Genomic DNA, 27,298 nt, shown 5'->3' with positions numbered 1-27,298 from the left:
CTAGATGTAGCAAACAAGAGTGAATTTACTTCAAGTTACTCAGGATTGCTTACTGTTGTTATTATATGCCTCTATGGAAAAACATTTTGGCCATGGGTGACTTGCTCTTGTCGTTGTATGCAGCTTAAACACATGATAATTTTAATTATGTGATTTTGCTTCACCCTCAGAGTATTGCTTTCAATAGAGTTGGATATTGCATGAGAACATAGTCTGTCTCACTGTTGGCTTCATTTCCCCAGGTCCTACCATCTCTAAACTGGTGTCTGGCTTCAAGTTTATATACCATGACTGACTACTCCTATAATGGGAAAAATCAAGACACATTCTAAATTCCAAAAATACATTATGTGCTTATATAAGTATTTTAAATAAATAAAAACTATTCAATTTTAGTCTTCATAATGCAAAGTTCTATTATATTTATTCAAAACTATCTAGAAATAAGTTTGTACATATGCATGTTTATGTCCTTAACATGTAACATCATGAAGGATTTGTTAAATCAATGATATGATCTAATTTATAAATGTTTTTTGAGATACATAATTAACCCTCCTTGTTACTGTCGTCAATTCCTTGTATGAGAAATAAAGATAATTGTGTTATTGAAGAAGATAGCAGCAGATGTGGGGAATATAACTCAGTGGTTATTTCGGCCTGAGCATTTAAAACTACAGTGTAACTATAGAAGCCAGATGGTACAATCTCTGAGTAGGGTAATAAAAATAACCCTCTCATCCACAATTTGTTACAATACATGAAGGGACATTAGAGATAAAGAAAGTACCTTTACTTCTTTTTGAAACTAAGTTGGAAGTCAGTCTTTTGGAGTTTTTAGACAAATGGATTTGTTTAGAGTGGCCTTGCAATTGGGTCAGCTTTCTTGCTGGTTTTATAACCTGGAGCAAGTACACAGATGCATGCAGACGGTCTCTACTACTGGAACACAATGGAACAGGAGAGAGCCTAGAAGGGCTGGGAGAAGAAATGGGCTGAATAGAACTCCCTTGGCTCCTTACCAAATTCACCAAGCAGATGTGATTCTACATCATCATTATAATCCAAACTATTTGTTCAGTTTTCTAACTCTTGCTAGTGGTAGGTAGATATATTCTTGGTGATATAATTGACTCAAGGATTATTTCTCCAGCTTAAGCCAAATATTTTATGATTAAAATATAATCCTTCCTGCTCCTGCTCAATTTCAGAAAATCTAAAGTAGGTTATTGATCTGTCCTATATTTAAAAGTTTAACGTTAATAAGATGTGTCTTTATGCACACACACATGTATATGTGTGCTTGTGTGTATGTGTGCATGTGTATGTGTGGTATAAGCATGCATATAGATGTATCTGTACAGGTGTTTGTTGCTCTATGCATATGTGCATGTGAAATTTCAGATTTCTTCTTTAATTACTTTCTACTTGTTTTTTTGAGACAATGTCTCTTGCTAAATCTTGATGTTTCCACCAGAATGACTGTCCAGCAATGCCCATGTGTCTTGGCTTAGTCCTGGCACTGCAGTGTTAACAGATGTGCGCCACTGTGCACACCTTTTCTTTACATGGATTCTGGGGATTTGACCACTGGTCCTCATGTTTGTGTACCAGATGCTTTACCCACTGAGACAGTTATCTCCAAGACTTTCTCTTACCATATAAAGGTCATTTCTCTTACCATATAAAGATAATGGACATGTAAGTCACAAAATAGGATATAATTTTGCTAAGGTTACTCTTGCTGCTGTGATGAAATACCATGATCAAAAGCAACATATGGAGAAAAGGGGTTTATTTGGATTTATATATTTAGAATCACACAGTCCATTGAATAAAACCAATGTTGGAACTCAATCCAGGCAGGGACTTGGAGACAGGAAATGATGCAGAGGCTATGGAAGCATGTTGCTTACTGGCTTGTTCCTTATGGCTTGCTCAATACTATTCTATGATCTTTCAACAATACAGGTATCATTTCTCAGTTTTCATGCAATTAAGGAAACTATGTATCAGAGATAGTGATCTATAAAAAAATCAGATAACTGGTACCTAGGGGAGATAGGGTCAAACCCTGCAGTGTATGATATGAATGTGTGGGCTTTTTCTCCATGCCACATTACCTCTCTCTATCATTTTCCCACTGATAATTGTGCTGTATCCCTGACTCTTAGCCCTGAATGTAAGGTCAATTTGCCTTTGACTCAGAGCCATGTTGGAGGAATAGGACATCTAAGAGGTTCTGGTGACCTGCCAGGGCACTGCAAGGATCTCTGTTATCAGTAGGAGTATCCTTGGCTGTGCTCAGAAGAAGGACATTGACTTCTCTTCAGAGATTGAGAAAAATTTGCTAATCCAGAGCCATACAAGGCACATGTGTCAGAGGAAGACAGGAGGATCAAAGTAATAATTAGCTCACTACTAGGCAGGTTAAAAATGAACTTGGGATAACTTAGTGCCCTGATAAAAAATTGTTACTAATTTAGCCAAGATTTCCCTAATAATTATATAAAAACATCTAGGAGCCCCTGAAGGAAATTACAATTTGTTTCCTGGAGCTGAATACCTGTGTAGTTATAAATAGGTATGCATTATGCAACATGGCTTTCTCTCTGTTTCAGGTCTCATACTTGGCTAGAGGATCAATACTCTAGAGGTAAAAGAAAGTAAAAACAAACTGATATCCAGGCAATGGCTGTGATAAAGCAATGGTGGATGGTTGCCCAGAGGTCTGAGAACTGAACGAGGCACCTAGGAACCGAGGGATAGAGACATGGTCTCTGATTCTTTCTATAACAAAGTAAAATTGAATCTATTTTAAGTTTACAAGCAACAATTTGCTAATGTGCACATTTTGAGTGCTCACATGTGTACTCCTGAGGATCCAACTCAACATGACAGAAAAAGCACAGCTCACACTCCAACACATGATGTCACTGGTGTTAAAAGCGCCATCTCTACAGTATGTTTTGTAGAGTTTGATTGATTTTTTTCTGCCACTTCCTATACTGTAATAAAATATTGAAGAACTTATATTCTCTCCCTTTCAAAGAGAGATAATGTAGAAACAAATAAAATACAATTTCCATTTAGTGATACTGAAGGACAGTTTTTGAAGGTTTTTCAGATGCAGATAAATTTTTTGTTTGTTTGTTTTTTCGAGACAGGGTTTCTCTGTGGTTTTGGAGCCTGTCCTGGAACTAGCTCTTGTAGACCAGGCTGGTCTCGAACTCACAGAGATCCACCTGCCTTTGCCTCCCGAGTGCTGGGATTAAAGGCGTGCGCCACCACCACCCGGCATCAGATAAATATTTTTTCAAGTGAATTGTATTTGATATAAGTGATATGTAGGGGGAAATGGGAAAATGAGGAAAGAATTTTAATTGAGAAGAGAGAGGAGTGTCAATACAGAAGTAGATGGAGGAGGAAAGAAAGAAGGAATAAATAACACTAAGGTTGTTTGGGAGGGGGAGGGAAATGGGAGGCGGTTGCGGGGAGGAGGCAGAAATCCTTAATAAATAAATAAATTTAAAAAAAACCCATGAAGAAAACATTATTTTTATTTATTTAAATTATATTTAATACACACATGTAAGTGTTTATATATCTCTATAGCACGTTATGGCACATTTGGGTTACAGAGCTTTTGAGCTGCCACGTGAATTCTGAGAATTGAATACTGGTCTTCTGGAATAGCTACCAATGTGCTTAACTGCTGAGCCTCCTCTTTAATGAACTTCTCAAAGTAAACTAACCTACACTGGTAGAAACCAGAATCATGGATTTCACTCCCGGGGCTACTGACCAATAGAACAGGAAGGTAAACTGCAGTTCTCTTAGCATTCCACGTATTCTCTTGAGACTTGAGTGTGATTTCCCAACAGTGTATATATATATATATATATATATATATATATATATATATATATATATATATATATTTGAGGAGATTTACCTCTTTTTTATATATATATATTGTTTTTTTGTGATTTTTTAAATTGATTTTTACTGAGCTCTACATTTTTCTCTGCTCTCCTCTCTGCCTCTCCCCTCCCCTCTTCAACCCTTTCCCAAGGTCCCCATGCCCAGATTTACCTCTTTTTGTGTATATGTGTTGTACATTCCAGCATGCGCATGAAGGCACTGAGAAAGAACTTCAGGGCCTCTCAAATTATATGAATGGAGCAACAGGATGCCTTGAATATGCTTTCTTTGTTTACCGATTTAACTACTTGTACTTTCCTGTTTGCATTTCCTGTATAATTTTATGGCAGAGAACCCACTACACTTTAAGTCCTACAGTCCAAAATAGGATTGGAAAATAACAATTCAAGACACGCATCGTGGAGGTATAGTTTCGGTGTACACTAATCTCAACAGAAACTTAGTTTTTGTACGGTGAAAGGATTAATTTCTAAGAAAATAATAAAATAAATCTTCAAAGAAACCTAATCAATAGAAATTATGTAAGCTAATGAATGGGTCACACAGTGAGAAGGATGTACTGGGAAACTTGCCCATTTGTTTGATTTTGAAACTCTGCACATTTGGCAAAAACAAAACAAAACAAAACAAAAAAACAGTGTTGAGCTTTGGCTTGCCAAGCTCCTTTATCTTTTAACTAATACTAAATAATTGGTTTCACGTTTTTCCTGCCCTCCTATTTTACTTCCTGTGTTTGCAAATATGAATAGGATCAACAAAACATTCTGTCTTGGCAGCTATTTTCATCCATTTTACAGTCATTGGGAAAACAGAAGTAGCTTGCATTTGTCTCGTGGCAATAAAATTACATAATAAATACTGCCAAGGAGCCACTTGAAGTAGTTATATAAAACACATAGTGTGTGGCACCAGTCTAGAGTTTCTTAATCAGGACCTCTAAGAGAGAAGCATGTGAATTTCACTTGCTTTGCAAAGCTTGTGAAGTATGCAGCAGTTCTGATCTGAAGAAATGGATATAGGAATGTGAAGCATAAGAAAATATTTCATCTCTATGCTCTTTTCTGTTTGCTTTACTCTAACTTGTGAGAAAAGATTCTCTATAAAATTTATGACAGCTTGTTCTTTTCTGCATGAATAGAGAACAGGGCAGAGGACAGTCAGTGAGTAATAAATAAGCTTTGTTGCAAAATTGCCTTATTAATCTTTTGTGGGGATAGTGTGAATTTCACAGAGACATTCCTTCTTAATAAGTAAGCTTTCAGGTCAAAGTAGAAACTTGAAGTAGCCTACGAGAGTTTGAACAATGCTATTGTGACTGTTATATCGAACTCTAAACAAGCACTGACTATTGATAAAAAAAATGACATTCATAAATGTAATTATAGGTTCTCAGGAAAGTTCCCTAAAGTAACAGAGATTTCATGCTGACTCTAGCTTGGAACATTTATTGTGATTTCATTTATTGAATTCATATATAATTTTATGTGCCCTAATGAAACAGTTAAGAGTGGTTATTTGCTGTAAAATGAATGTGATAATTTTTTTTCCATGATAGCCTGGGATGATTTATGATATGAGCAAAATGACAATAAGATTTGAGAATTACATATCATTCTGGGGCTGAAAGATATCTCAGTAATTAAGAGAGAGCTAGCTGTTCTTCCAGAGGTCATGACTATTAACCCCGTCACTCATGTAGGGTGACTCACAACTGCCTGTAATTCTAGCTCCGGGGCATTTAACACTCCCTTCTGTTTTCTGTGGGCACCTGTACACACGCGGCAGGCACACGGAAATATAAAAAATAACTAATAAAACAAGAATTTGCTACAATTCTACATAATAAATTGCTTAATTTTGCATTAGAATGTACAATATATTTTATTTTATTATTCCACTTCTTAGTAATTATGCAAATTAGTTCATTTTGTAAATCAACAAGAAAAGGTTGTGGTAAACAAGAACATTATTATTTCCCGTAAATAAGGTGGTTTCAAAATGAAAAACCTAGCTCTTACCTTAAAAGGAACAAGAGTTTGAACAACCTATTTTTCCTACAAACATGAATCTGTAGACCAAGAACACAGATCTAGGTTAACCTAAATATGCTGATAATTTTTTGACATAGTAGTCAGCCTTCGAAACCTTCAAAGGATGTTTTAATCCTGTTTTTAAACTAAAGCCTTATAACTTTATCAGGCAGAAAGAGGTTAGAGATATGGACAGAGACAAGTCGGAAACAAATCACCTCAAAACAGGGCGAGGAGAAAGTGGCAGTGGCCACAACAGGGCGAGGACAAAGGGGCTGTGGCCACAACCTTTGAAAGGCCATTCAGCCAGGACTTGTCTAGTAATGAAGGGATGTGAAGGGAGGCAGTAAGTCATGCTGCTTTGAACTTTTCAAAATAAAAGCTCATGAAGTGTTCAATAAAATTTTCCACTGATATCTGCTATCACTTTTCTTGCATTATAAGGCTTCAGTTTAAAAACGATAAAATTCTTATTTCTGCCTGGGAATTAATGAATAAGAAAAAGTAAAATATTATAAGTTAACTTAGTGGCAGTGTTTTAGATGGCATTAAAAAGGCACAAAGATTATTGAACAATAAAGAAATATGTACATTTTATTTTTCAGTTTATAGTCCATGCACATAAAATACCAAAGTTCAAGTTTACAAAGTTATTGTTTTTGAATGGAGTTAAAAATAATTCCTAAAGAGAAAACTTGAATGTATCTCACTGTACTAGTGAACGTAGCTACTTGAGACAATCCATGAAAACAAAATGTGAGTAGATCGTAGATGCTTATTGCTTATATGATAACTGGCTGCTTTGTCAGAATCTGCATTGGATTAATCTATGAGTAATGATATTAAGGCAAGTAATTATGTGCCTCACTTAGCTTTTTTCTTGAGAAAAATATTTTAGAACAGTGTTTTTCAGCCTTCCTAATGCTGCAACCCTCATGATGTGGTGACACCAGCCATAAAATTATTTTCATTGCTACTTCATAACTATAAGTTTGCTATTGTTATGAACTGTCTGTTATGACTCACAATGTAAACATCTAGTACGCAAATAATCTTAGGTGACCCCAGTGAAAGACTCCTTCGACTTCCAAAGTATCACAACCCACAGGCTCAGAACCACCATTCTAAAAATGTAAATATCTAAAGCCGGGCAGTGGTGGCGCATGCCTTTAATCCCAGCACTTGGGAGGCAGAGGCAGGAGGATGTCTGTGAGTTTGAGACCAGCCTGTTCTACAAGAGCTAGTTCCAGGACAGGCTCCAAAACCACAGAGAAACCCTGTCTCGAAAAAGCAAATAAATAAATAAATAAATAAATAATAGAAATGTAAATATCTAATAGGCAGATGATCTTGGGTGACCCCAGTAAAAGGATCATTCAACTTCCAAAGGGTCACAACCTACAGGCTCAAAACCACCATTCTAGAAAGTAAAATTAATTTTCAGTATTTTAAAATATCCTAATTAGTATCTACAAATTATTTCTAAGCATTAGAACACATGTTTCATCACTAGGAAAAATAACTATTGAGCATGATATGAAGGAATTGTCTCAATAATCAGAGACGTGCCTCTTTTAGGGCTGTGTTTACAAATGTCACTGGTCTACTTCTTCCCTGGAGTTGAAGCAAAGAACTGTTATAACTAAAATTCACTTGTAAAATACAATACTTCAATCACTTCCCATCTCAGCTATGGCTGAGGGTGTGTCTACAATGTTAATGAACCCACCTCAAGTACAGTTGAGGGTGTGTCTACAATGTTAATGAACCCATCTCAAGTACAGTTGAGGGTGTGTCTACAATGGAAGTGAACCCTCCATCCCCTGAACAGATAAAGGACAAATCCAGAGCATATCAACCAGCTTTAGTTTGGAGACAATGTGGATGCAATTTGACATAGGTTGATATGACCTACAGGCAGAAAATCTTTTTATACAAGGAGTTACATACAACCTTGTTCAAGACAAATATGGAGTTGAGAAACAGATTGTACAAGGTGGCTTCTATCCATGAGATTGCTCTATATATCCCCCACCTCTCTGTCAATAGGGCAAATGACCTTCAGTCTAGAAACTCTCCCTTTGGTATTAAGGTTTAGAAGATTTCAGCTGCAGTGATAATTTCATTTTGTGAAATGAAAGTACTGATGTTGGACCCAAATACACTTGTGGTGATCAGCATAGTGAAGGATGGTTCTGGGAAATTCAAAAGGGTCATTTGAGAGAACCCTCTACAAAGGGGGAAAATCAATTACTGTACCTGAACTGTACCTAAACATAATGATGTAAGTTTTTCATTTTTTTTAGTCCTTTTTTCTTAAGATTTATTTACTTTGTATACAGTGCTCTGCCCACATGTGTGCCTGTACCAGAAGAGAGCACCAGATCTCATTACAGACGGTTGTGAGCCAGCATGTATTTGCTGGGAATTGAACTCAGGACCTTTGGAAGAGCAATCCATATTCTTAACCTCTGAGCCACCTCTCCAGCCTTTGGACACTTAGAAATTTGATAAAGTACAGAAAACCATTTTCAAAATCTAAGTTATTTTATCTGGGACATGATCTGTGCTATCCAAATAGGCCTGTGGCAGAAAGACGAGTAATGAGTCAACAGCATGAGAAGCCATTATAGCCGTTGACCACAATGTTCTGGATCAGATATTCAGGATCTAGAAGGCAGGGGAAGTGTAGAAAAATGTAGTCCATGTGCAACCATGCAAGTTGTGTCTATAGCAAAGGTGGTATAATCCTAAATACTATGACAAGGAGGATCACATGGGAAAGTGCAGTCGTCTGTGCAATGTTATCAGGAACAAGAATGCAAGTTTCATGCCCTGAAACAAGTCCATGTTGTTTTTCAAAAATGCTATTCCTCCAATTCAGTAGTCACTTAGGAATTTGCAGCAACAACCTTTGAAAAATAACATAACAAAGACCCTTAGCTCTAGATAATATAAAATATTACTTGCTGAGGCATTAGTAAGACATATTTAATCAGTGTTTAAAAAGCACATTTATTTCCCTTCACAAATCCATTTGACTTCCCGGCCAAGTTACTATTTTAAGAAATCATATATTCAAGTTTCAGCTTAATTACTTTGGATCTCTGTGCAGAACTTAAGTGTTGTTCCAGACATTTCCTTCTCATAGACGGCATCAAATATCTCATTTTGGGCCACTGTGAAGTAATTTTTCCAGTCACCAATAGTACCTAAAATAACAAGAATGCATGAAAGAATAAAATATAAATTACAAAAGGAAAGCTAATATTCATCAAGGGAAAGACTGAGTACTTGAGAAATGAATTTGAAATACACTGCATTTGGCTTCAAAAATAATTTCTATTATAAAAAATGATGAAAAATGTTACCAGTTTTATTCTAATTTGTAACAATGGTAAATGGTGTATATGCATATATTTGTCTTGAAATTAATTTTGTCTGGTGGATCTTTAAAGTTAATCTCATATTAAATAAATACTGATTATTTCAAAATGCTATTTAAAATTTAATTATTATCATGGGTAAAACAAGTTTATAAATAAGCATGGAGTTCATATTTTAAGAGTTATTTTGAGACAGATAATTTTCTTATCTAAATTCTCAGGGAATATACTGCTTCATAAGGAAGATCTTGTACTTTTCCTAACTGTCCTGCACAATCTTCAGCAGGAAGACAACACTTTATTTTCTCAGTCATAATGTCTGCACAAAGAACTGTCCATCATCCAAAAGAGCTCTCAAATGGGAAACAGAGGAGTTTCTCTTCCTGGAATTTACAAAGGAGAATCCTGTGATCATTAGAAGACACTTTTCCCCTAATTCACAAAATTTATACTTTATTTATATTTTAGGTGAGAATAACATTAAAGCCAAACCTATAAAGCTCCAGAGCTGTCTTGAAACAAACATATGACTTTGTTTGAAAGAACAATTGCCTCATGTAGGTATTCATGAGGAGCCTGTACTATATGTGAATTACTAGATAAACATGCAAATCTGTCTTTTGAATGAGTGAATGAATAAACAAATGAATCACAATCGCTACCAATATTTATATAATGTGTGTATACATATATATGTATGTGTCTAATTTATGGTTAGAAAATTTTCTAAATTGTTAGATATCATTTCATGTAGTGTTTCCCCAAATTTTATATGATATGTGTTATTGTTTTATGTATTTTGTCAATGATGTGAGTAGAATTTTTGCTAGCTAGTTGATGTATTTGATGCCACAAATTTAAACAGAACTTGGTCTAACCACAGGACATGTTTTTTCTTCCTCTACAGCAGATGTAAAGACTTCACAATCTTGTTAACATGTAGTAGTCTTTCATGATGATGCTGCACAAAACATCAAATCCAGACACGAAGCTCATTTTCTTTACTCATCAATCTTTAAGCTGTCATGAAAGATCTCATCCATTTTCATATGGCATGAACTAAACACCTTGGGGAATTACCTTCTGTGACATAGCTGAATTTGACTGCTTCAACAAAAGGAATTGCTTTTCAAGCTCTATCAGGTAAACTTTGTATAAATATAATTGTGTATGCATATACATTAGTCATTCTGCTCTAAATAATAATGATAACAACAACAACATATTTCTTTATTCTGTTATAGTAGGCATTGTCTTTGGAGCCAAATGTAATACTTTTCAGATAAATTTAACACTAAAACAACTTGTTATTTTGACAAGATTAGAACTTTTATTAAAATGTCATAATATAATGATTTTCAAATTGTTTTTAATTGTATTTCAATGTCCAAACACATTCCTGGAGTTATTCTTATATACCAGCATTAAAGAAAGTCCCTTTCCTCTGTATTTATTTCAATAAACATTAATCAAAATAGTAGTTGTAAAAATTTAAATTAATTTATTATGTGTTAATTTATTATTATTGAAATGGACTATGTATAAGAAACCATAATACACATGATTTGCTTCATAGCAAACCAAGAATTTCAATAGTAAATTCCATATTCTTCTAAGTTAAATTTGTATTCTCCTTCTTGTAATTCAGATAGTATCTGTAAAAAGGGAAAATTTCCCGTAAGGAAAAGAAACTTCTTTTTGATGAATTGTCTACATAAAAATTGACAATTTTTTAAGTTCTATGGGGCTTTAAGGAAGTTGCATCTTACTAGATAAGCGACCAATGAGGAAAGAAGAGTGTCTATGCCAATTTATAGAATGCAGTAGAATGATAAACATGATAGTTCACGATATTGCATGATAATTATGAAAATCAATTGTATTTAGAATAGTAAATAAGAAGAAAGTATTAAACCTTTAGTAACTGGGTACATTGTTTTTCTTTGCAAGGATGATCCTAATAAAGTGACTTTTGACTATATATGTTTTTGGTTTTATTGATTTCCTATGAAGAACTGAAACTTAAAGAAGTTACATAAAGCAGTAGAAATCATAGAACTGATTCTTCACAAGAAAGTAAAGGTGGGAATTACATTCAACAAAATTTTACCTTTTCGCATGAAAGGGGACTTGCTGTGATCCATCATTGATGAGGGCAGATGAGTATAATTGACCATGGGGTTGTCCTTCATCATTTCAAAAGAGGTGTGATGGATAATCTTGTCCAAGGTCTTCTCATCCAAGGTCTTGCCTAGAAAGCTGGCAACCTTTTTGATTTCTTCCTTTGGGTTCTTCAGGAGTGAGATGATAAATGCAAGGAAATAACAAACATGTAAACCACTCATATAATTTACAAAGTGATGCAGCTTTCTAATTACATTATTATTCTTGAGTTTGCATATGTGTATGCAGAAGTTTGAGGATGAAACATTACAAATTCAAGGTCTAGGAACCAGACCCTTTGCACGTGGGTAAAAGTTTTCTTGCCTGGTCTGTTTATGGTTCTGGCAGTTGAACCAGGATCTATTCCTACTGCATGATTGACTGACTTTAAACCCATTTCACTTGATGGGATGTTCTGGTCAGTCTTGATGTGGGAAAGGGGGTGTGGTTGGTCCGGCCAGCATTGAATGTGCCAGGCTTTATTGACTCCCCATGGGAGCCTTACCCTTTCTGAGGAGTGGATAGGGATAGGTTGAGGAAGAAAGGGAGAAGGGGAAAACTGTGGTGATATGTAAAATGAATTTTAAAAAGCATGTGAGGTGTTAATATAAAGAAAATAAAAAAAACACAAATTCACAGTCTGCTGTGCTACACAGAAAGACACTAATTCAACACACTAAAGAAAGAATGAGCACACACTGCTCTTTCAGGGGACTCCCTTGGTTTCCAGTCCCCACATAGAATAGCACACCACAGCCTTTAACTCCAGCTTCCAGGGACCAGGCCCCACTGGGCTCTGAGAGCATGTGCACTCACATATAGACAGACAGACAGACAGACGGACAGACAGACAGACAGACAGACACAATAATAAAAATTAACCAAAATCAATCACCTCATTTCAGTTCATTAACATAGCATGAGCTTAATATGTATAGCTTTCAATCAGGCAATTAAATTTTCATTGACATTTCAAAAATATTTTGAAAAATTAGATTGAAACTAAAATTGAAAGATATGATTAGAATTTATTAAAATGTAACATCTAATGTGGTGATGAGATGTTGGTATCAACACCCAGTAAAAGCAAACAGCTTAAATTCTTAATACAGGACTTTGAAATGTTTCAAAATACTTCCTGCTAAGAATACATATATAGCAGATTTCAGGAGTATTAAAAAGTGTTGGAATATTCCTCAAGTGCTCATTGGGCTGGCCCATGAATCAACCAAAATTTGTCTTTTTGAATAAATCACTTCAGTAGAGAGAGGACAGAAGCTCTTCCTAAAGATAGTAGAGGTTATCCCTCCAATTTGGGTGATTCAGATCTCTTCTATACTGTAAACTAACTACAACCTGGAAATAGTGGAAAATTTCAGACAATCGGAGGCAAGATATAAAAATGCTGGGGAGTTTCCTAAGAGCACATTCAGAGCGTGTCACCATTCACTGGACATACTGTGACTGATATTTTGGTTATTACTCTTGCTCTGCCTACAAGTCATCACGTTATGAAAGGTTCCATCTATGTGTAACTCCTAAGCACTGTATTTGGTACTATAAGTATAGTTTCAAAATTGATAGGTTTTTTTAGTTTCCATCACAGATTTGAGAATTGAAAGGTGTTCTAAATTGTGTATATGGAGCTTTACAAACAAAGAAACATTTCTGTACATTTTTCAATGGTTTGGGAGGGTCATCAGGACTATCCAAGTTTTGTAGAATAGCCCAGAATAGCGGCAAAGTACATTGCAATAATATTGAACAAACCTATTTCATAGAGACTGTGCGAATTGCAAGTTTATACTCTAAAATAAATTCACTGTGTATTATGCCTAGAGTCTGGACTTAAAAAAACCCCAAGAGACCAGATCCGATGCAAAAGCAAAGAGTCTTTGTAATTACAAGGTAACTCAGGTCCTCCATTCATTCAATACAGTGGGAAGAGTAGGAGAGACTCTGAGTCACAGCGGGGTGGGGCATTTATTGGGGGTAGACCAAGGGCAGTACATCTGGGATTCTGCTAGTTGCATAGTAACAGTCTCAAGATTGGTGTACCCCGGACTGGAGGAAGCTGTCCTGAACTGATTGGTCAACTGCAACTGTGGAAAGGTTGCAATACTTGGAGGCCATGGGGAAGTGGGGCTGTTGCTGTGATTACTGCATTCCACCTCATCAGAAAAGCAGATCCAGAACCTGCCAGTTAACTTCTGATGTGTTAAAGATACCTTTCAGCAGTTGCAACTGACCAATCTGTTCAGGAAGGGTTTCCCAAGCCTGGAGGTGCATCAATTCTGAGACTGTTATTATGAAACTTCCAAACCCCCAAATGCGGCCCCTTGCTCCACCCCTAATAAATGAGGGGCCCCAATATGTCTCATGGTATCACGTACGCCACCCTCTGTGTTGGATGGATAGAGGAACTGAATAAACTCGTAATTAAAAAGGCTCTTTGCTTTTACACTGGATCTGATTTCTTGGTGGTTTTTGCAGGTCCAGACTATGGGCACAACATTGAAAAAGTAAAGAAAGAGAAACATTTGGAAGATAAAACAAACAAAGCATGGACACAATCCAAAGTCCAGAGTGTGCAAAGGGTAGACTGTAATTATACTAAACATAAAACCTAACTGAAGGCTTGGAATTCTAAAAGGAAAAATAAAGTTGATATAGTAAAAAGAAAATACAAGTTGTAAAGGATGAGAGGTTGGAAACTAAACATTTTTTTCTTTTGAACATATTAAATTAATTCCAATGTTGGTCTAAAATTCCATTTAGAAAATGATGAATATATGGGAAATACAAATAAATATTCAGGAAATGCAGAACAAGGAAGTGAAGATCAAATTATAGCGATCAATTGAAAAGGAAAAAAATGGATGTATAAACAAATACAAAGTGCAAAGTCTTGGGAATGATGTCCTGGTAAATCCAGGGGAGAATTTTAGGGAAAAGGATGGTTGAAATCACATGTTAACTAAATGTAGATCAATGATTTCACAAAGTGGTAACTGGTCTGATAGACATGCAGAGGTATGGGTAATAGGGGAAAAAAGCCATTTTAATTTGGATTCTAATGTTAGCTAGAAAAATAGATATTAATGGTTTCTCCATGACACAGTGTACACATTTTTCAGAATAAACATCTACTATGTTACCTGTTTTAAATCTTCATAGTACAAGAAAAGTAGTGGATGATCTTTCTTCTTTTCCCACCAAGTCTTAACGTGATTGAACCATGAACCATAAGGCACTAAAATAGAAAAAAAATGGTACCTCTATAAGTGTTTACCATATCCAAAAAATTTTAATAAGCCATTTGCAAAGACATTTTATAGAATTTGATAATCAAAGAGGCTGACAATATAGGATCAATTTTCAAAAAGTTAAAATTAGCCATATATATATATATATATATATATATATATATATATATATATATATATATATCAATTTTTAAAACATAAATTGCAAAGGCAGCATTTCAAGTAAGAATAGATTGGCTACCACTGAGTTAGGTTGAACCCTATTGAAGATTTACATAACATCAAGTATCAATTGTGAATATAAATATCACAGATACAGCATGTATCTCTCTAATGATGAATAAATACTGAGAGTGGACTTTTAACACTGGGAAGAGATTACAAAATGTCTTCATATGGCATTGATTATTATCACACTTTCAAGTTAATTTTTATAGTAAACACTTAAATGTAGTTACTTTCCTAAACTGGAATTTAATATGTTAGTATTAAACTTGAATGTTCTGACTTTTAACAAAATGAAGGAAGATAGGTTATTTAAAATAGAAATATTTGAAATAAAAACTAGTCAACATTTTAAAGCCAAGTTTTCTGGCTACTCACCATTTCCATCTAGGAATTTCAGCACATATTCTTCCCAGGTGCAAGGAACAGGGTGTAGATTATTCATTAAGTCAAAATGATAATACGAGACAGTAACATCCTTGGCATTTCGAGCCATATAAATCATCTACATGAGAGAGGAAAAAGGAAATCAAGGAATGGGGCATTATTAATAAATAAATATATTTATAAATAAATAAAATTGCAGAGCAGATTTTCTCCTGGAAGTTATGCATCCTAATGCTAACCTATCAGGACTTCTAACTGTTCTCATGAACTTATTAAGGTTTTGGTTAGATTACAAAGAAAATACCTTCGTATATAAAGATCATTGCGCTTCATTTTTATATACCACACCCAAATTCTTTACATAAAGTCAAGTCGGAAAAACTAGATAATTTTTATAGCAGAGTTACTAATTAAGAAATGATTAACTATTGAAGAACTTAAAATTTCCTGCTAAACAAACTCAGTCACAAATATTTCACTAAATAATATCACAAACTTTCAGTTAAGAATATATATTCTTGCCTGAAATTTTGTTGAAGGCCACATTATCCTGGCACAGAAAAAGAATAAAAGTAGCAGTATTGTGTTGGTGTGAGAATTACGTTACTTTTAATCTCATAAATTTCATATTAATGAATTGAAACTAATTAAAAAACACTTAACCGTTCATAGTGGCAAACTCCTATTATTGTAGTACTTGGGCAGCTGGGAAAGAAAGCTCAGGAATGTGATATCAATTTCAAGGTCAGCATGGCACATATAGTGATATTCTGTCTCAAACAAACAAACAAAACAAAACCAGAAGGTGACAAGGGAAGAGGAGTAAAAGTAAGGAGCCAGAAGAGAGATGAGGAGAGAAAAGAAGAGAGTGGAGGAGGGAAGGGGGAAGGCAGGAGAGAGAAGAGGAGAGTATCAAGCACTTCCTTGTGTAGTTTAGTTCTCTAGGTCACAATACATACTGCTAGTTCTCACAACAGGAATAGATAAATGGACAGAGTTCAACTGGAGGCTTGTACCTTGCATTTGTTCTCCCAGAGACTTTTCGGGAGTAGATCAGTTGGTAGATGTGTCTTTATAACCCGAGGCGATGGAGTTGTCTTTAAGAATTCAATACCTGAAATTTTCAGTTTAGGACAAAGAAAGATCAGAGTACGAAAGGAACTCATATTTCTTCATCTTTCCCACCAATATTTATAAATGTTATTTTAGTGTGAGGGTGTGTACATGTACATGAGAAGTGTGTGTGTGTGTGTGTGTGTGTGTGTGTGTGTGTGTGTGTGTGTGTGTGTATGATAGATGTGTTCATGTGTCACAATACAAGAGTATTGTGAAAGTCAGAAGACAACTTTCAAGAGTCCATCCTTTTCCTGTAATGTGGGTTCCTGGTCCTCGTACCTGTACAGCCAGGGATTTTTCCTACCAAGCTATCTTGCTGTCTTCCAAGCATTTTTCTACAGACATGTTGAAGCAATATTAAATGTAGATAATTTCTAAAATAACTACAGGCTGTTTTTTATTTTGTTTTGTTTTTCAGAATTCCAGGAAGTAGTATTAGGAGACAGGCAACAGTGTGCACTTTGACATTTACATCACTGTATTAAAATTTCTACTATAATTTTACTCAGGAAGAGATTTCTAAATTTTTAAGAGTCAGTTTCATTTTCTTTGTTAGCAAAATAAGGACTAAAACACGACTTTGGTAACTTGGAGTTTTAGCACATCTGCAACTCTAATCTCTAAATTATCTGCTAATACTACAGACTCTTGCCATTTTTTAGCATAGGAATACATTCTTGAAAACACCTGCTTAATCAACTCCAAGCAATCACCGGTTTTAACTGTTTATAATTTATCATACAACATCCAGTCCCAGTGCTCTATATAACACTTATCTTTATGCAATATGGCATGTATTTTGTAATGGTGACTGGGAGCTTTAATCCAATACTCAAGAGACTGAGGCATGAAGATGTTAAGATTAAGGCCAGCTTGGACTTCTTAGAAGTCCATAATAAACTGTTTTTTTAAAATAGGGAACTATTCACAAGCAGAAATGTGCTTATTTCCAGAGTGTTCCAATGCTTATTGCTTATGCTGGCTCTACAATATACATTTAATAGAATGGAAATTCCTTCAGAACAGGAATTTGACATGCTATTTACCAATGAAAATCTTGTTAATTGAAGTCCATGGCCTACAATAAATATTAAGTACAACCACTTTATAACAATAAAAATAAGGTTGTGAAAATCAAATATCTGAAGATATTAATCAGAAACCTAAAATTCCATCAAGGATCTCATATCTCCAAACTGGCAGCAACAGTATGTAGAGGCATTTCATTTGTATCTTAATAAGTCTTGCCTGAGGATCAAAAAAGTAAAAGAGCCACACTGGCCAGCCTTACAGACGAGGCAGCAATGACACATATCTTTAATCCCAGTAGTCACACTTGTTTGCCATAGAAACCAGGCAGTAGTGGTGCCTGCCCTTGATCCCAGAAATAGAGAAGATTATAAGACTGAGGCTAAGAGCTTATGTGCTTGTCTATTAAAATACAAATGAAATGCCACCACAGCAGCCATGTTACACAGTACACAGAAATGAAAATTGTAAGCTTTTAGAGGTGCAAACTTCCCTCTGTTAATCTAAGGCTGTCTTCCTTCCCCATGGCAATTCTTTGTTCTTGCCTCAAGACCCATAAAAGATTTCCTGTTTTTCACTGTCTCATAGTCATTTTTCTGAGTGAAGTGATTTAAATCCATGAATACAACTGCTAGGAAGATTTCACGATTAGACTCTAGAATAATTCTAATAATTTATCTCTTGGCTAAATGTCAACTCATCTTTCTGTGGCAATTGACTCCATTTTTAACCCTGGCCCCACCAGTAATCCCAGAAACCTACAGATTTTAGTTTAATTAATTTTTCATTTTATATTTTTGCGACATTAAAACCACTCTTCATTTCCAAGCTATTATTTTCCCTTCAACTTTAGACAATGAGCTAAGTTCAATAGACCCTTTCCGGTGGATACAAACCTTCTTGCCATGAGCAGTCTCCACTGCATGGGAGGGTTTAAATTGCAGCACGGGAAGGGCTGACCTCAAGTTAGTGTGTTCCCTGTTATCTAGGTTCCCAGCAGCTTCACTAAAAGCGAACTTTCACACTTGCCTGTTAGATCCACGCTTTTCATTCCCTTTTAGCTTGATGAGTTTTTGTTAGCTCATCTTTCAAAACCTCTTCCTAGTGGCAATTTAAGAGGATAATCTTCAATTTTTAATACTGCATTACAATTTTCTGGGTCAACAATCTTGCCTTCGAGTGCCAGTAACACTAAAAGTTGCTGAATCAATATCTTTCAACTGATTATTTAAAATTCTCAATACCTGAAATCTAACATCTTATACAAAATTCTTAATTCTGAAGTTTCCAAAAAAATACCTGGCTTCATATTTGGTTGACCTAAATAAAACTTCTGAACTTACCCTTCTTTCTTCATTTTCTTCAAATTTCTCAGGTAATCTGTCAGTCAATAAGTTCAAAATATATTGCTAGCATCCTAAATTCAATCCCACAGAGAAACTAGGGTAGATTTTGTATTTTTTTTATTTTTGATTTTCGAGATAGAGTTTCTCCGTAGCTTTTTGGTTCCTGTCTTGGAACTAGCTCTTGTAGACCAGGCTGGCCTCAAACTCACAGAGATCTTCCTGCCTCTGCCTCCTGAGTGCTGGAATTAAAGGCGTGAGCCACCACTGCCCAGCTAGATTTTGTATTTTAAACAACAACAAAAAAAGTCAGTGACTCTTAATTCAATATCTTCCCTACCTTGTTTAAAATAAAAGAAACTTTTACGATTCCATAGCTTATTTAATTCATCAGGATATGATTTCAAATTGCTTTGCACCTTCTGCCACCCCTTGCTTCACTGTTGTTTTAGTTCCTATATTGCCCTAAAGACTTGACTGTATCAATCCCTTTACACTTAGATGCTTCATGCCCCTAGGTTATGTTTGCCCACATTCCGTGCACATCTTTGGCCCTTCGTTAACTGTAGCTAGCCTTGATCATACATCTAAGGGAATCTTTCTTATGAATATGTCTCATACAGTCTTGTTCTTTGGCTTTGGAAGACTAGTAGAACTAATATGTTACAAATTGATTTGCTTTTAATGTTACAACATTTCTGTAATTCCTTGGTGAGAATATGCATATTTTACTAATAATTCAGAGTTAACTCACAACACAGTAAGTAATCCTTTATAATTATACAAATATTCATGCTCTGTTTCTTCTTTTTCCTCCCTTTCTTTCTTTCTTTCTTTCTTTCTTTCTTTCTTTCTTTCTTTCTTTTTTCTTAGTTAGAATCACAAATAGGACTATGCTAGATGAGAATACTCTTACAAAATTACAAAATCACCAGGAGATTTAAATTTTACCTGATATATTGTGTTCAGGTTCATACAGTTCCAGCATTGGAATTTTAGTAGTAATGACGTCTCTCTTACATTTTTCAGTATCTCCATCATTTAGAACCATGTCAACAATTTCACTAATCCAAGTAGTACCTGTAACAAAAAAAACCCAGAATTTTTAAAATCAGTGATCAGTTAGTTTCTTTGTTTCAATATTATTTGATTTTATTTATTGATTTATCAAGAAGCTCATACATATAAACATGAAACATTTTTGTGACATTTTAAATAAATAGAAGTTTTTGAGATCACAATATTATAATAGCATTTGCCCCCTCTCTTTCCTCTGTCTAAAGCCTGTGTGTACCTCTGGCCCATACCAGCTCTCACCCGCACATTTGCTTCCCAGATACAAACAAATACATACACACTTATGATTAATTCTGGATTTCCTTATCCAGCCTTTATGCAGGGGGAGGAGGGTGGTCCTACCTCAACTTGATGTGCCATGGTTAAGACCATGGGAGGTGTGCCCCTTTCTGAATGAGGCAGAAGAGGAGTAAATGGGGAGGGGGATAGGTGGGAGTCTCCCGGGAAGGAGATGGGAGCAGAGGAGGAAGGGGAAACTGTGCTCGGTGTGTAAAATAAATGAAAAAAAAGTTAATAAAATAAAATCTGAAACAATCTTATAAACAAAAGTCAAGGTTAGACCTGCATTCTTTAGACACAGAACTCACCTGATTTAGGGAATGTGGATATCACAATGTCATCTGGTCTGCCCTGGAACTCTTCCATCCTTTCCCAGTTGAGTGCAAAAGCATAGACCATAGGATAGCCATTGATCATCTTCAAATCTTTCCTCCGAACTTCTGGAGTACCCATTTTTGTAGCAGGTTGTACAGATGCAGAACAGACTGCCTATTAGCAGTAAACCAGTGGAGAACGACGAAAAGTCAGAATCTGCGTAACGAATGCTCGGCTTCAGACACTAAACTATAGTACAAAGTGAACTTTGACTTTATCATACTGTACACAGAAACACAAAGGTTATCTTGTGGGACTGATAGAACAGATTGACAAGTGTGGCACTCGGCTCTCTGACGCCAGGACAAAGGTCACCAGCAGAAACTTTGAAGAGAAGGGGCCCTATACTTCCGTGAATTAAGTCATAGTTTTACAGAAATATGTTAAAAATTCTGCATGTATAGTTAGGTATCAGCATTTTAGTTGCAGCTCATTTTTCTTTAGGGTTACTCTAGTTTCATTGTGACTTTTAGTGCCATACATTTTGACATATATGACTTCACATGTTGTGTCCTCTTCTAAGAGTTGTTTCTTTGTCAACACTCTTAAGGGAATGATTCAGATTGTTCCCAAATGTGGTTATTTCTGTGTGTACATATAAGTATGCCCACAACTGCAAATATAGACTTCAGCTATACTGAGCTTCTTGGAATTGTGGATATTTACTTTTTATTAACCAATTCTAAATTTTTAATTTAGTTTTTAATACTGTTTTTTATATTTATAATGTAAACTAACATATCCTACCTAAATTCTGGACCCTGCATAAGTACCTGTGCCATTGACCTCTTCTGAGATCTTGTTGGAAATGCAGAACCCTCAGGTCCCCATACAGACTAAGAATGTACATTTTAATGAGACCCTGCAATTCCCCACCTTAAAATTTGAGGATGATTTTAAATCACTTTAATTATTCTCTGAAAATGTAGATTATAAATACATAAATTATTAACATGCATTTTAGGTCTTGCATTTATTATATATAATATCCATTATCACCCTTTCTTACCCATTCTTAAGACATGCTTTCAATTCATAGATGGTTATCATTGGTGTTTTTGATTTTAGCCAATCTGACAGGTGTAAGATGATATCTCAAAGTTGTTTTGATTTGCATTTCCCTGATTGCTAAGGAGGTTGAGCATGACCTTAAGTGTCTTTTGGCCATTTGAACTTCTTCTGTTGAGAATTCTCTGTTCAGATCAGTGCCCCATTTTTTAATTGGGTTAATTAGCATTTTAAAGTCTACTTTCTTGAGTTCTTTATATATTTTGGAGATCAGACCTTTGTCTGTTGCGGGGTTGGTGAAGATCTTCTCCCAGTCAGTGGGTTGCCATTTTGTCTTAGTGATGAGGAAACAGCTGTAACTTTTGGGATCTGAGGCTCACAGAGAAGGAGTAGCCACCAGGAATAGACTTTGGTCTGCTCACTGTCTCAAGTTGTGCATGTATTCTTCATTCCTCCAGTGGTATATTTATTGTAATCGTTCCTATGCTTTTATTTATTCTTGATTATGTATAAGCTTTGTAGTTGACCAAACACAAAAAAAAATTACATACTTTATGGTCGAAACTCCTTTTAACTTCAAATAAAAATTAAAAAAGGAGGAAATTGTGGAAACACAGAACTGGCTTAGAGTGCAGGCTCCTCCTGGGCTAGATGAGACGAAGCTGGGAAACAGTTGTTGGGCAACCTAAGCATAGATAAAAGAAAACTTTCTTTGCCCATTTCTCAAACGATCTGTCAGAATTCGTACCCTGGATAAAGAAGCGGCCCTTGAGCTCAGTTCTTCATGCTCTATCAGATATAAAGGAGTGCTTTGCTTCTGTATACTTTTTGCCTTGTTTCTATGTACTTCTTTTTATCTTTATTACTGTTATTAATTGAGGTATTGTTTCTTGCAAGGGGAGGTAAGAGTTTCTCAGAATCATGTACGTGAGTAAAGGGGGGTTTCAGAGTTGAGGTAATGCTTTTTAGTCTGCATAAAAAGCCATACAAAATAAAGCTTGTTATGCAGTTGTTCATACTCTGCATCCCCTGTGTTTTGATTTGTGCAAGACCCTTACCCAAGGACTCCAATGCACTAAACATTTACAAAAAGTATCAATAAAAACAATATAAAAATAAATTTTACTTCACAGCGTGATCTCCTTGCTCAGTCTTCACCTTCAGCCACAGGCATTGTTGCTGAGAAGAACCCTTGGAGTTGGTGGTGGTATGGGAAGGGCAGGATACCTCCTGCCCTCTCCAGAAGGGAAAAAAAGGTCAAGTCAGGACCTACACATAGCAGTCTGTGACTTTGCAGGCAGTAAAAACCTTAAGGGTTTGAAGCCCATTCAAACACATCCATACAAGGGCCTGCTGTTGTGATGGCAAGTTTTAAGAATCTCAGAAAACATGTAACAGAGAATGGCAAATAGGCACTGACCTGGAAGGTATAACTGCTGTTTTGCTGAATTGTACTAGAGTCAATTTCAACTAGATTCTATCAACTTGTAATATTTTTCTAGTTTGCTTTTATAGAATGAAGGCATTTGGTCACTTTCTGATCTATGAATCTGCATTTCACATTTATAATATTTAAGTCCTGTAAGTCTATTTTTGGAATGTCAAAAGCTTCCGTACTTACCCTTATTATAGATTTACAAATACAGAAAGGAGACAGAGATTTACAGAGATGAAACGAGTCTTTTCTCATATTTTTCCCTCTTGTGATATAAGTGACCATGGTCTGAAAGTTATAAACATATTTATGGTGGAACTATTGTGTGAGCTGAGGGAAAAATCCATAATGTGCAGTTAATAGTGTTCATAGTTTTCTTTTCCTATTTGGAAAAAACTGCATTAAGACTACATCGTTAATATTTGAAGGAGATTCATGGTTTGTCTATAACCCCAGGAACTATGTTCCTAGCAGAATTATTATCGTAGATAGAATCTGGAAACAACCTAAATGCCCCTCGACCAAAGGATGGTTAAGGAAAATGTGTGCATTTACACAATGGAGTACTACACAGCAGAAAAAATAATGACATCTTGAAATTTGCAGACAAATGGATGGAGCTAGAAAACATCATATTGAGTGATGTAACACAGACCCAGAAAGACAAATATAATATGTATTCACTCCTAAGTGGCTTTTAGACATAAAGCAAAGAAAAACCATCCTACAATTCACAATCCCAGAAAGCCTACACAACAATGAGGACCCTAAGAGGGACACACATGGATCTTATCTACATGGGAAGTAGAAGAAGACAAGATTTCCTGAATAAATTGGTAGCATGGGGATTATGAGCAGAGGGGAAAGGGGAGGGGGAAGGGGAGAGGAAAGGAGTGGAGCAGAGAAAAATAAAACCAATTAAAAATTAAAGAAAAAGAAATCAAATGGAAAACTAAACATGGATGAAGAAAGTTTGGAAATTCAATCTACAGCATCTAATGCAAATTCCTTTATTATTAGTCCTTAACTGTGTTTAGATAACAAAGTCAAATAGGACCTGAAAAATTAGTCATGAATTTTATTTTAATAAATTAAAACTCAGTAAGCTTGCTCTTGTTATTTAAAAATAGAAATATAATATAAACTTTCTTAGAAGTACGTCTATAATTGAAATGATAATACTTCTGCCCTGTATCTTAAAGAAAGGCAGAGTTTAAATGGATTAATGTCAAAGAAAGATCTTTCATACAAAAAGGGCAGTTATTTTCAGTTTTAAATGAGTATCAGGAAGTAAACTCAGCATTTTCTGTAATAAATTATTCTTAGTTATGTATTTTGATTTGTTCATTGACTACAGAATTTTATTTTTTGCCCACGTTGCAAAAATACCTTTCTTGTGTGACACATTTTTGATCTCCCATTTTTATTTTATTTTAGTAGTTTATACATAAATCTGTGGTAGTGAAAATCATAGTAAGCAAATCACTAATTCATTTTGACATCTAGTTATCAACATGGAGGTCTAAAGTATCATTTAGAATTCTCAACTTCAAATACAGCACTCTAAAACATTAGAATTTGATGCAAAAACCAGCATTTTTAATAGATATTACTACTGTTCCACACTGGAGAATGTCTTGGGTAGTTTTTCTGAGAAATGGTTGTCTAAGGATAAAAATAAGTGTAGGTAATTGAGAATAAGTAAACAACCCTTGTCCCATGGAAGAAGGAAGAGATTTGCCTCCTTTGGCTTGAAAGACTAAGTCTCAATTCCACAGCCTGGGTATTTTGTTGTTCTCACTAGAGCAGGTTTACACATTTTGTGCATTCCCTTGGAACTCAATTACTTTAAGCAGCTTAGATTAAATCTCCTTCCTTATATTAATAGATAAGACACAATGAGTAATGTTTGGGCCCTATTGTGACTCCCCCAGAATGACAACAGGTATTATTTTCCCTTATTTGCTATTCTACCAACAGCAGTTGAATATTTAGACTACTGAGAAAAATATTTGATCCAAACCTTCCTTCTGATATAAACACACAGAAGGAAATGTCCAGGTACATATTCAATCACCCCAAAAATCATGAACTGAAGTCTATAGTAATCATGTGACAAATTCCGTAATTGCAATCCTTTCAAAGCTGATGTGGGCTCAGACTTTACAACTGCTACTAGTGACATCATTGAAATTTTATTTTATTATTCTTTAAATTTTGAACAGAATATTTTGTTACATTGCATGGGATGGCTAAATATAAACACTCAGCCATGTTCTTCTCCCTGAGCTGAGGGGAGAGACATCTATTAGAAATAGATGGGAAAACATTAAAGACCTGATGTGGTCTATAATAACTTTCCAATTTCTTGTTCCTTCTAAGCCCTCTGTGTCCAATTGTGGAGGAGCCTGCATGTATGAATGCAGTGTTTTTCACATCTGGAAATTCTTTGTCTGAGGTAGAGAGAGGCTGACTGGATTGTTGACCAAGAAGTTTATAGCTATATTGAACCCATGCTCACAAAATATGAATTTTTTTATGAAACCACTATAAAAAAAATGTCTCATCTCCTGTATGATGCCGTTCGTATTAATGCCCTTCAGGGTCAGCCTTGTTTACTGCCTCCTTTCCTTTGTAAGCCACTTCAAGGAAACTTTTAGAAATGAGAACTATACTGCAGAACATGTTCCTTCAACTGCCTGAATAGATGAACAAAGCTTCTTTTGCAAGTCATAGAGTATTAACAAAAATCTCGGGGTCAAGGTGGGATACCTCCTTACAAGTTATTGGTTAGGGAGACACCTGATGCTACCCAAACACTTTGGCACTCCTGTTGGTTGCTCACCATGACTAAATGGTAAGACTCTAATCCTGAAGAGATCACATGAAGGACATAGAGAAATCAAGTCAGAGCTGGGATAGTTGTTTCATCCCTGGCTAGCTTTCCTACTGCCTACTGCTAAGAAAAATGTCAAATATTTGAGTCATTTGTGGACACTGGGTGCACTATAAAGACAGACCGGGAAAAAACTTACGCAGTGGTACAGAAGCAAAATGACTAACTGGAAGGAATGGAACACACTCTATTTGGACTTGAGTCCCACTCAAACAGAGGTTTCATATCTGGTACAGTAAACCAGGTCAGCATGAGCACTAAAGGATAAGTTACTAATGTCATTTTGCTAAGTGAACATAATGTGATATGAAATTGCCTTCTATATATTTATGCTTATATGCTTATTCCATAGATTAGTACTAGTGACAGGTTGGTCAGATAAGTCATATCTTATCTACTTATCCCTATCTACTCTCTCTTTCTTTATATAAACACACACATACACACACACACACACACACACATATTTGGGGTACTACCTTTGACAAAAATATCACTTACCAGGGTAAGGACATGGGGATCAGAAAAATAACAAAAAGAACAAAGACATGAGTGAAAATAATAAAACAGAAATAGAATAGTAATTGGAAGAAGTTGCAGTGAATACTGAAATAGCCCACATTTTGTTTTCCATACACTTTTATACCCCAATACAACAGGAAGGGTGAAGAAGGACAAAGATTGCTTTAACATGATACAAAGGACAACCAGAACAGTTATTTGCTTCAATATTTGAGGCATCAAGTCATTAATTTTGAGAAAAGCATTCTGTTGTTTTGGCAGTAAACCCACCCTAGGCCAAGTATCCTGAAGGCAGTCACTCCCTAGGTCAAACCTCCTAACTCAAAAGAAGGAGCAGAAGTATGCTGAGTTCTCTGATATTTGGTCAAGGTGGATGACCTGTATGGTCATCCTAATGTTCAAAACATCAAATAACCACACCCTAGGTCAGAGTGTGTAAACATAGTTGTTGTCAATAACTTTGAGCAAGCAGAAACTCTCTGAACTTCAGACAAGGTGGAAAAGGTTCACATTTTTAGACCTCCACAGACACCAATGACAGAAAAGCGAGGAAGAGGAAAGGCAAGAAAAAGGAGTAGGAAGGATGGAGGGAGGGAAGGAGGAGGGAAGGAGAGGTGGAGAGAGAGAGAGAGAGAGAGAGAGAGAGAGAGAGAGAGAGAGAGAGAGAGAGAGAGAGATTCCCTTCAATATTTTGAGATTGACATGATATTTCATTATATAGCTTGCTGGAATAGATCTTAGAAAAACTGAAACTTGAGTCATGAGACATGTGGGCCTTGAAGATGTTGAGAAAGACAAAACAATATTCCTATCTGC

The 27,298-nt window shown here is 35.6% G+C and overlaps 1 protein-coding gene across 1 annotated transcript; it reads right to left on the bottom strand.

Moving 5' to 3' along the window:
* Positions 1 to 8,526: 8,526 nt before the first annotated feature.
* On the bottom strand, positions 8,527 to 20,836 carry LOC142832341 (sulfotransferase 1B1-like). The gene is made up of 8 exons (XM_075942777.1): positions 20,555 to 20,836; positions 19,842 to 19,970; positions 16,419 to 16,516; positions 15,394 to 15,520; positions 14,683 to 14,777; positions 11,472 to 11,652; positions 9,074 to 9,187; positions 8,527 to 8,887 (listed from the first exon to the last, which is right to left on the bottom strand). The coding sequence occupies exons 1-8, from the start codon at positions 20,697 to 20,699 to the stop codon at positions 8,856 to 8,858; spliced, it is 921 nt and encodes a 306-aa protein (XP_075798892.1). The 5' UTR covers positions 20,700 to 20,836; the 3' UTR covers positions 8,527 to 8,855.
* Between the last annotated feature and the right edge of the window lie 6,462 nt (positions 20,837 to 27,298).

This window comes from Microtus pennsylvanicus, chromosome 12, assembly GCF_037038515.1.
Source record: "Microtus pennsylvanicus isolate mMicPen1 chromosome 12, mMicPen1.hap1, whole genome shotgun sequence".
Classification (NCBI taxonomy): Eukaryota; Metazoa; Chordata; class Mammalia; order Rodentia; family Cricetidae; genus Microtus; species Microtus pennsylvanicus.
Note: the sequence above shows the minus strand (reverse complement) of the source record. Positions and strands in the feature narration are given on the sequence as shown.

What these genes read in the sequence shown, in the direction of transcription:
- LOC142832341 (XM_075942777.1), bottom strand. Translation starts at nt 20,699, where the DNA reads ATGGGTACTCCAGAAGTTCGGAGGAAAGATTTGAAGATGATCAATGGC. An exon ending in ATCCACATTCCCTAAATCAG is followed by an intron (nt 19,971 to 20,554) that starts GTGAGTTCTGTG and finishes TTTTTGTTACAG; the next exon opens with GTACTACTTGGATTAGTGAA. An exon ending in GTTCTGCACAGAGATCCAAA is followed by an intron (nt 8,888 to 9,073) that starts GTAATTAAGCTG and finishes TATTTTTCAAAG; the next exon opens with GTTGTTGCTGCAAATTCCTA.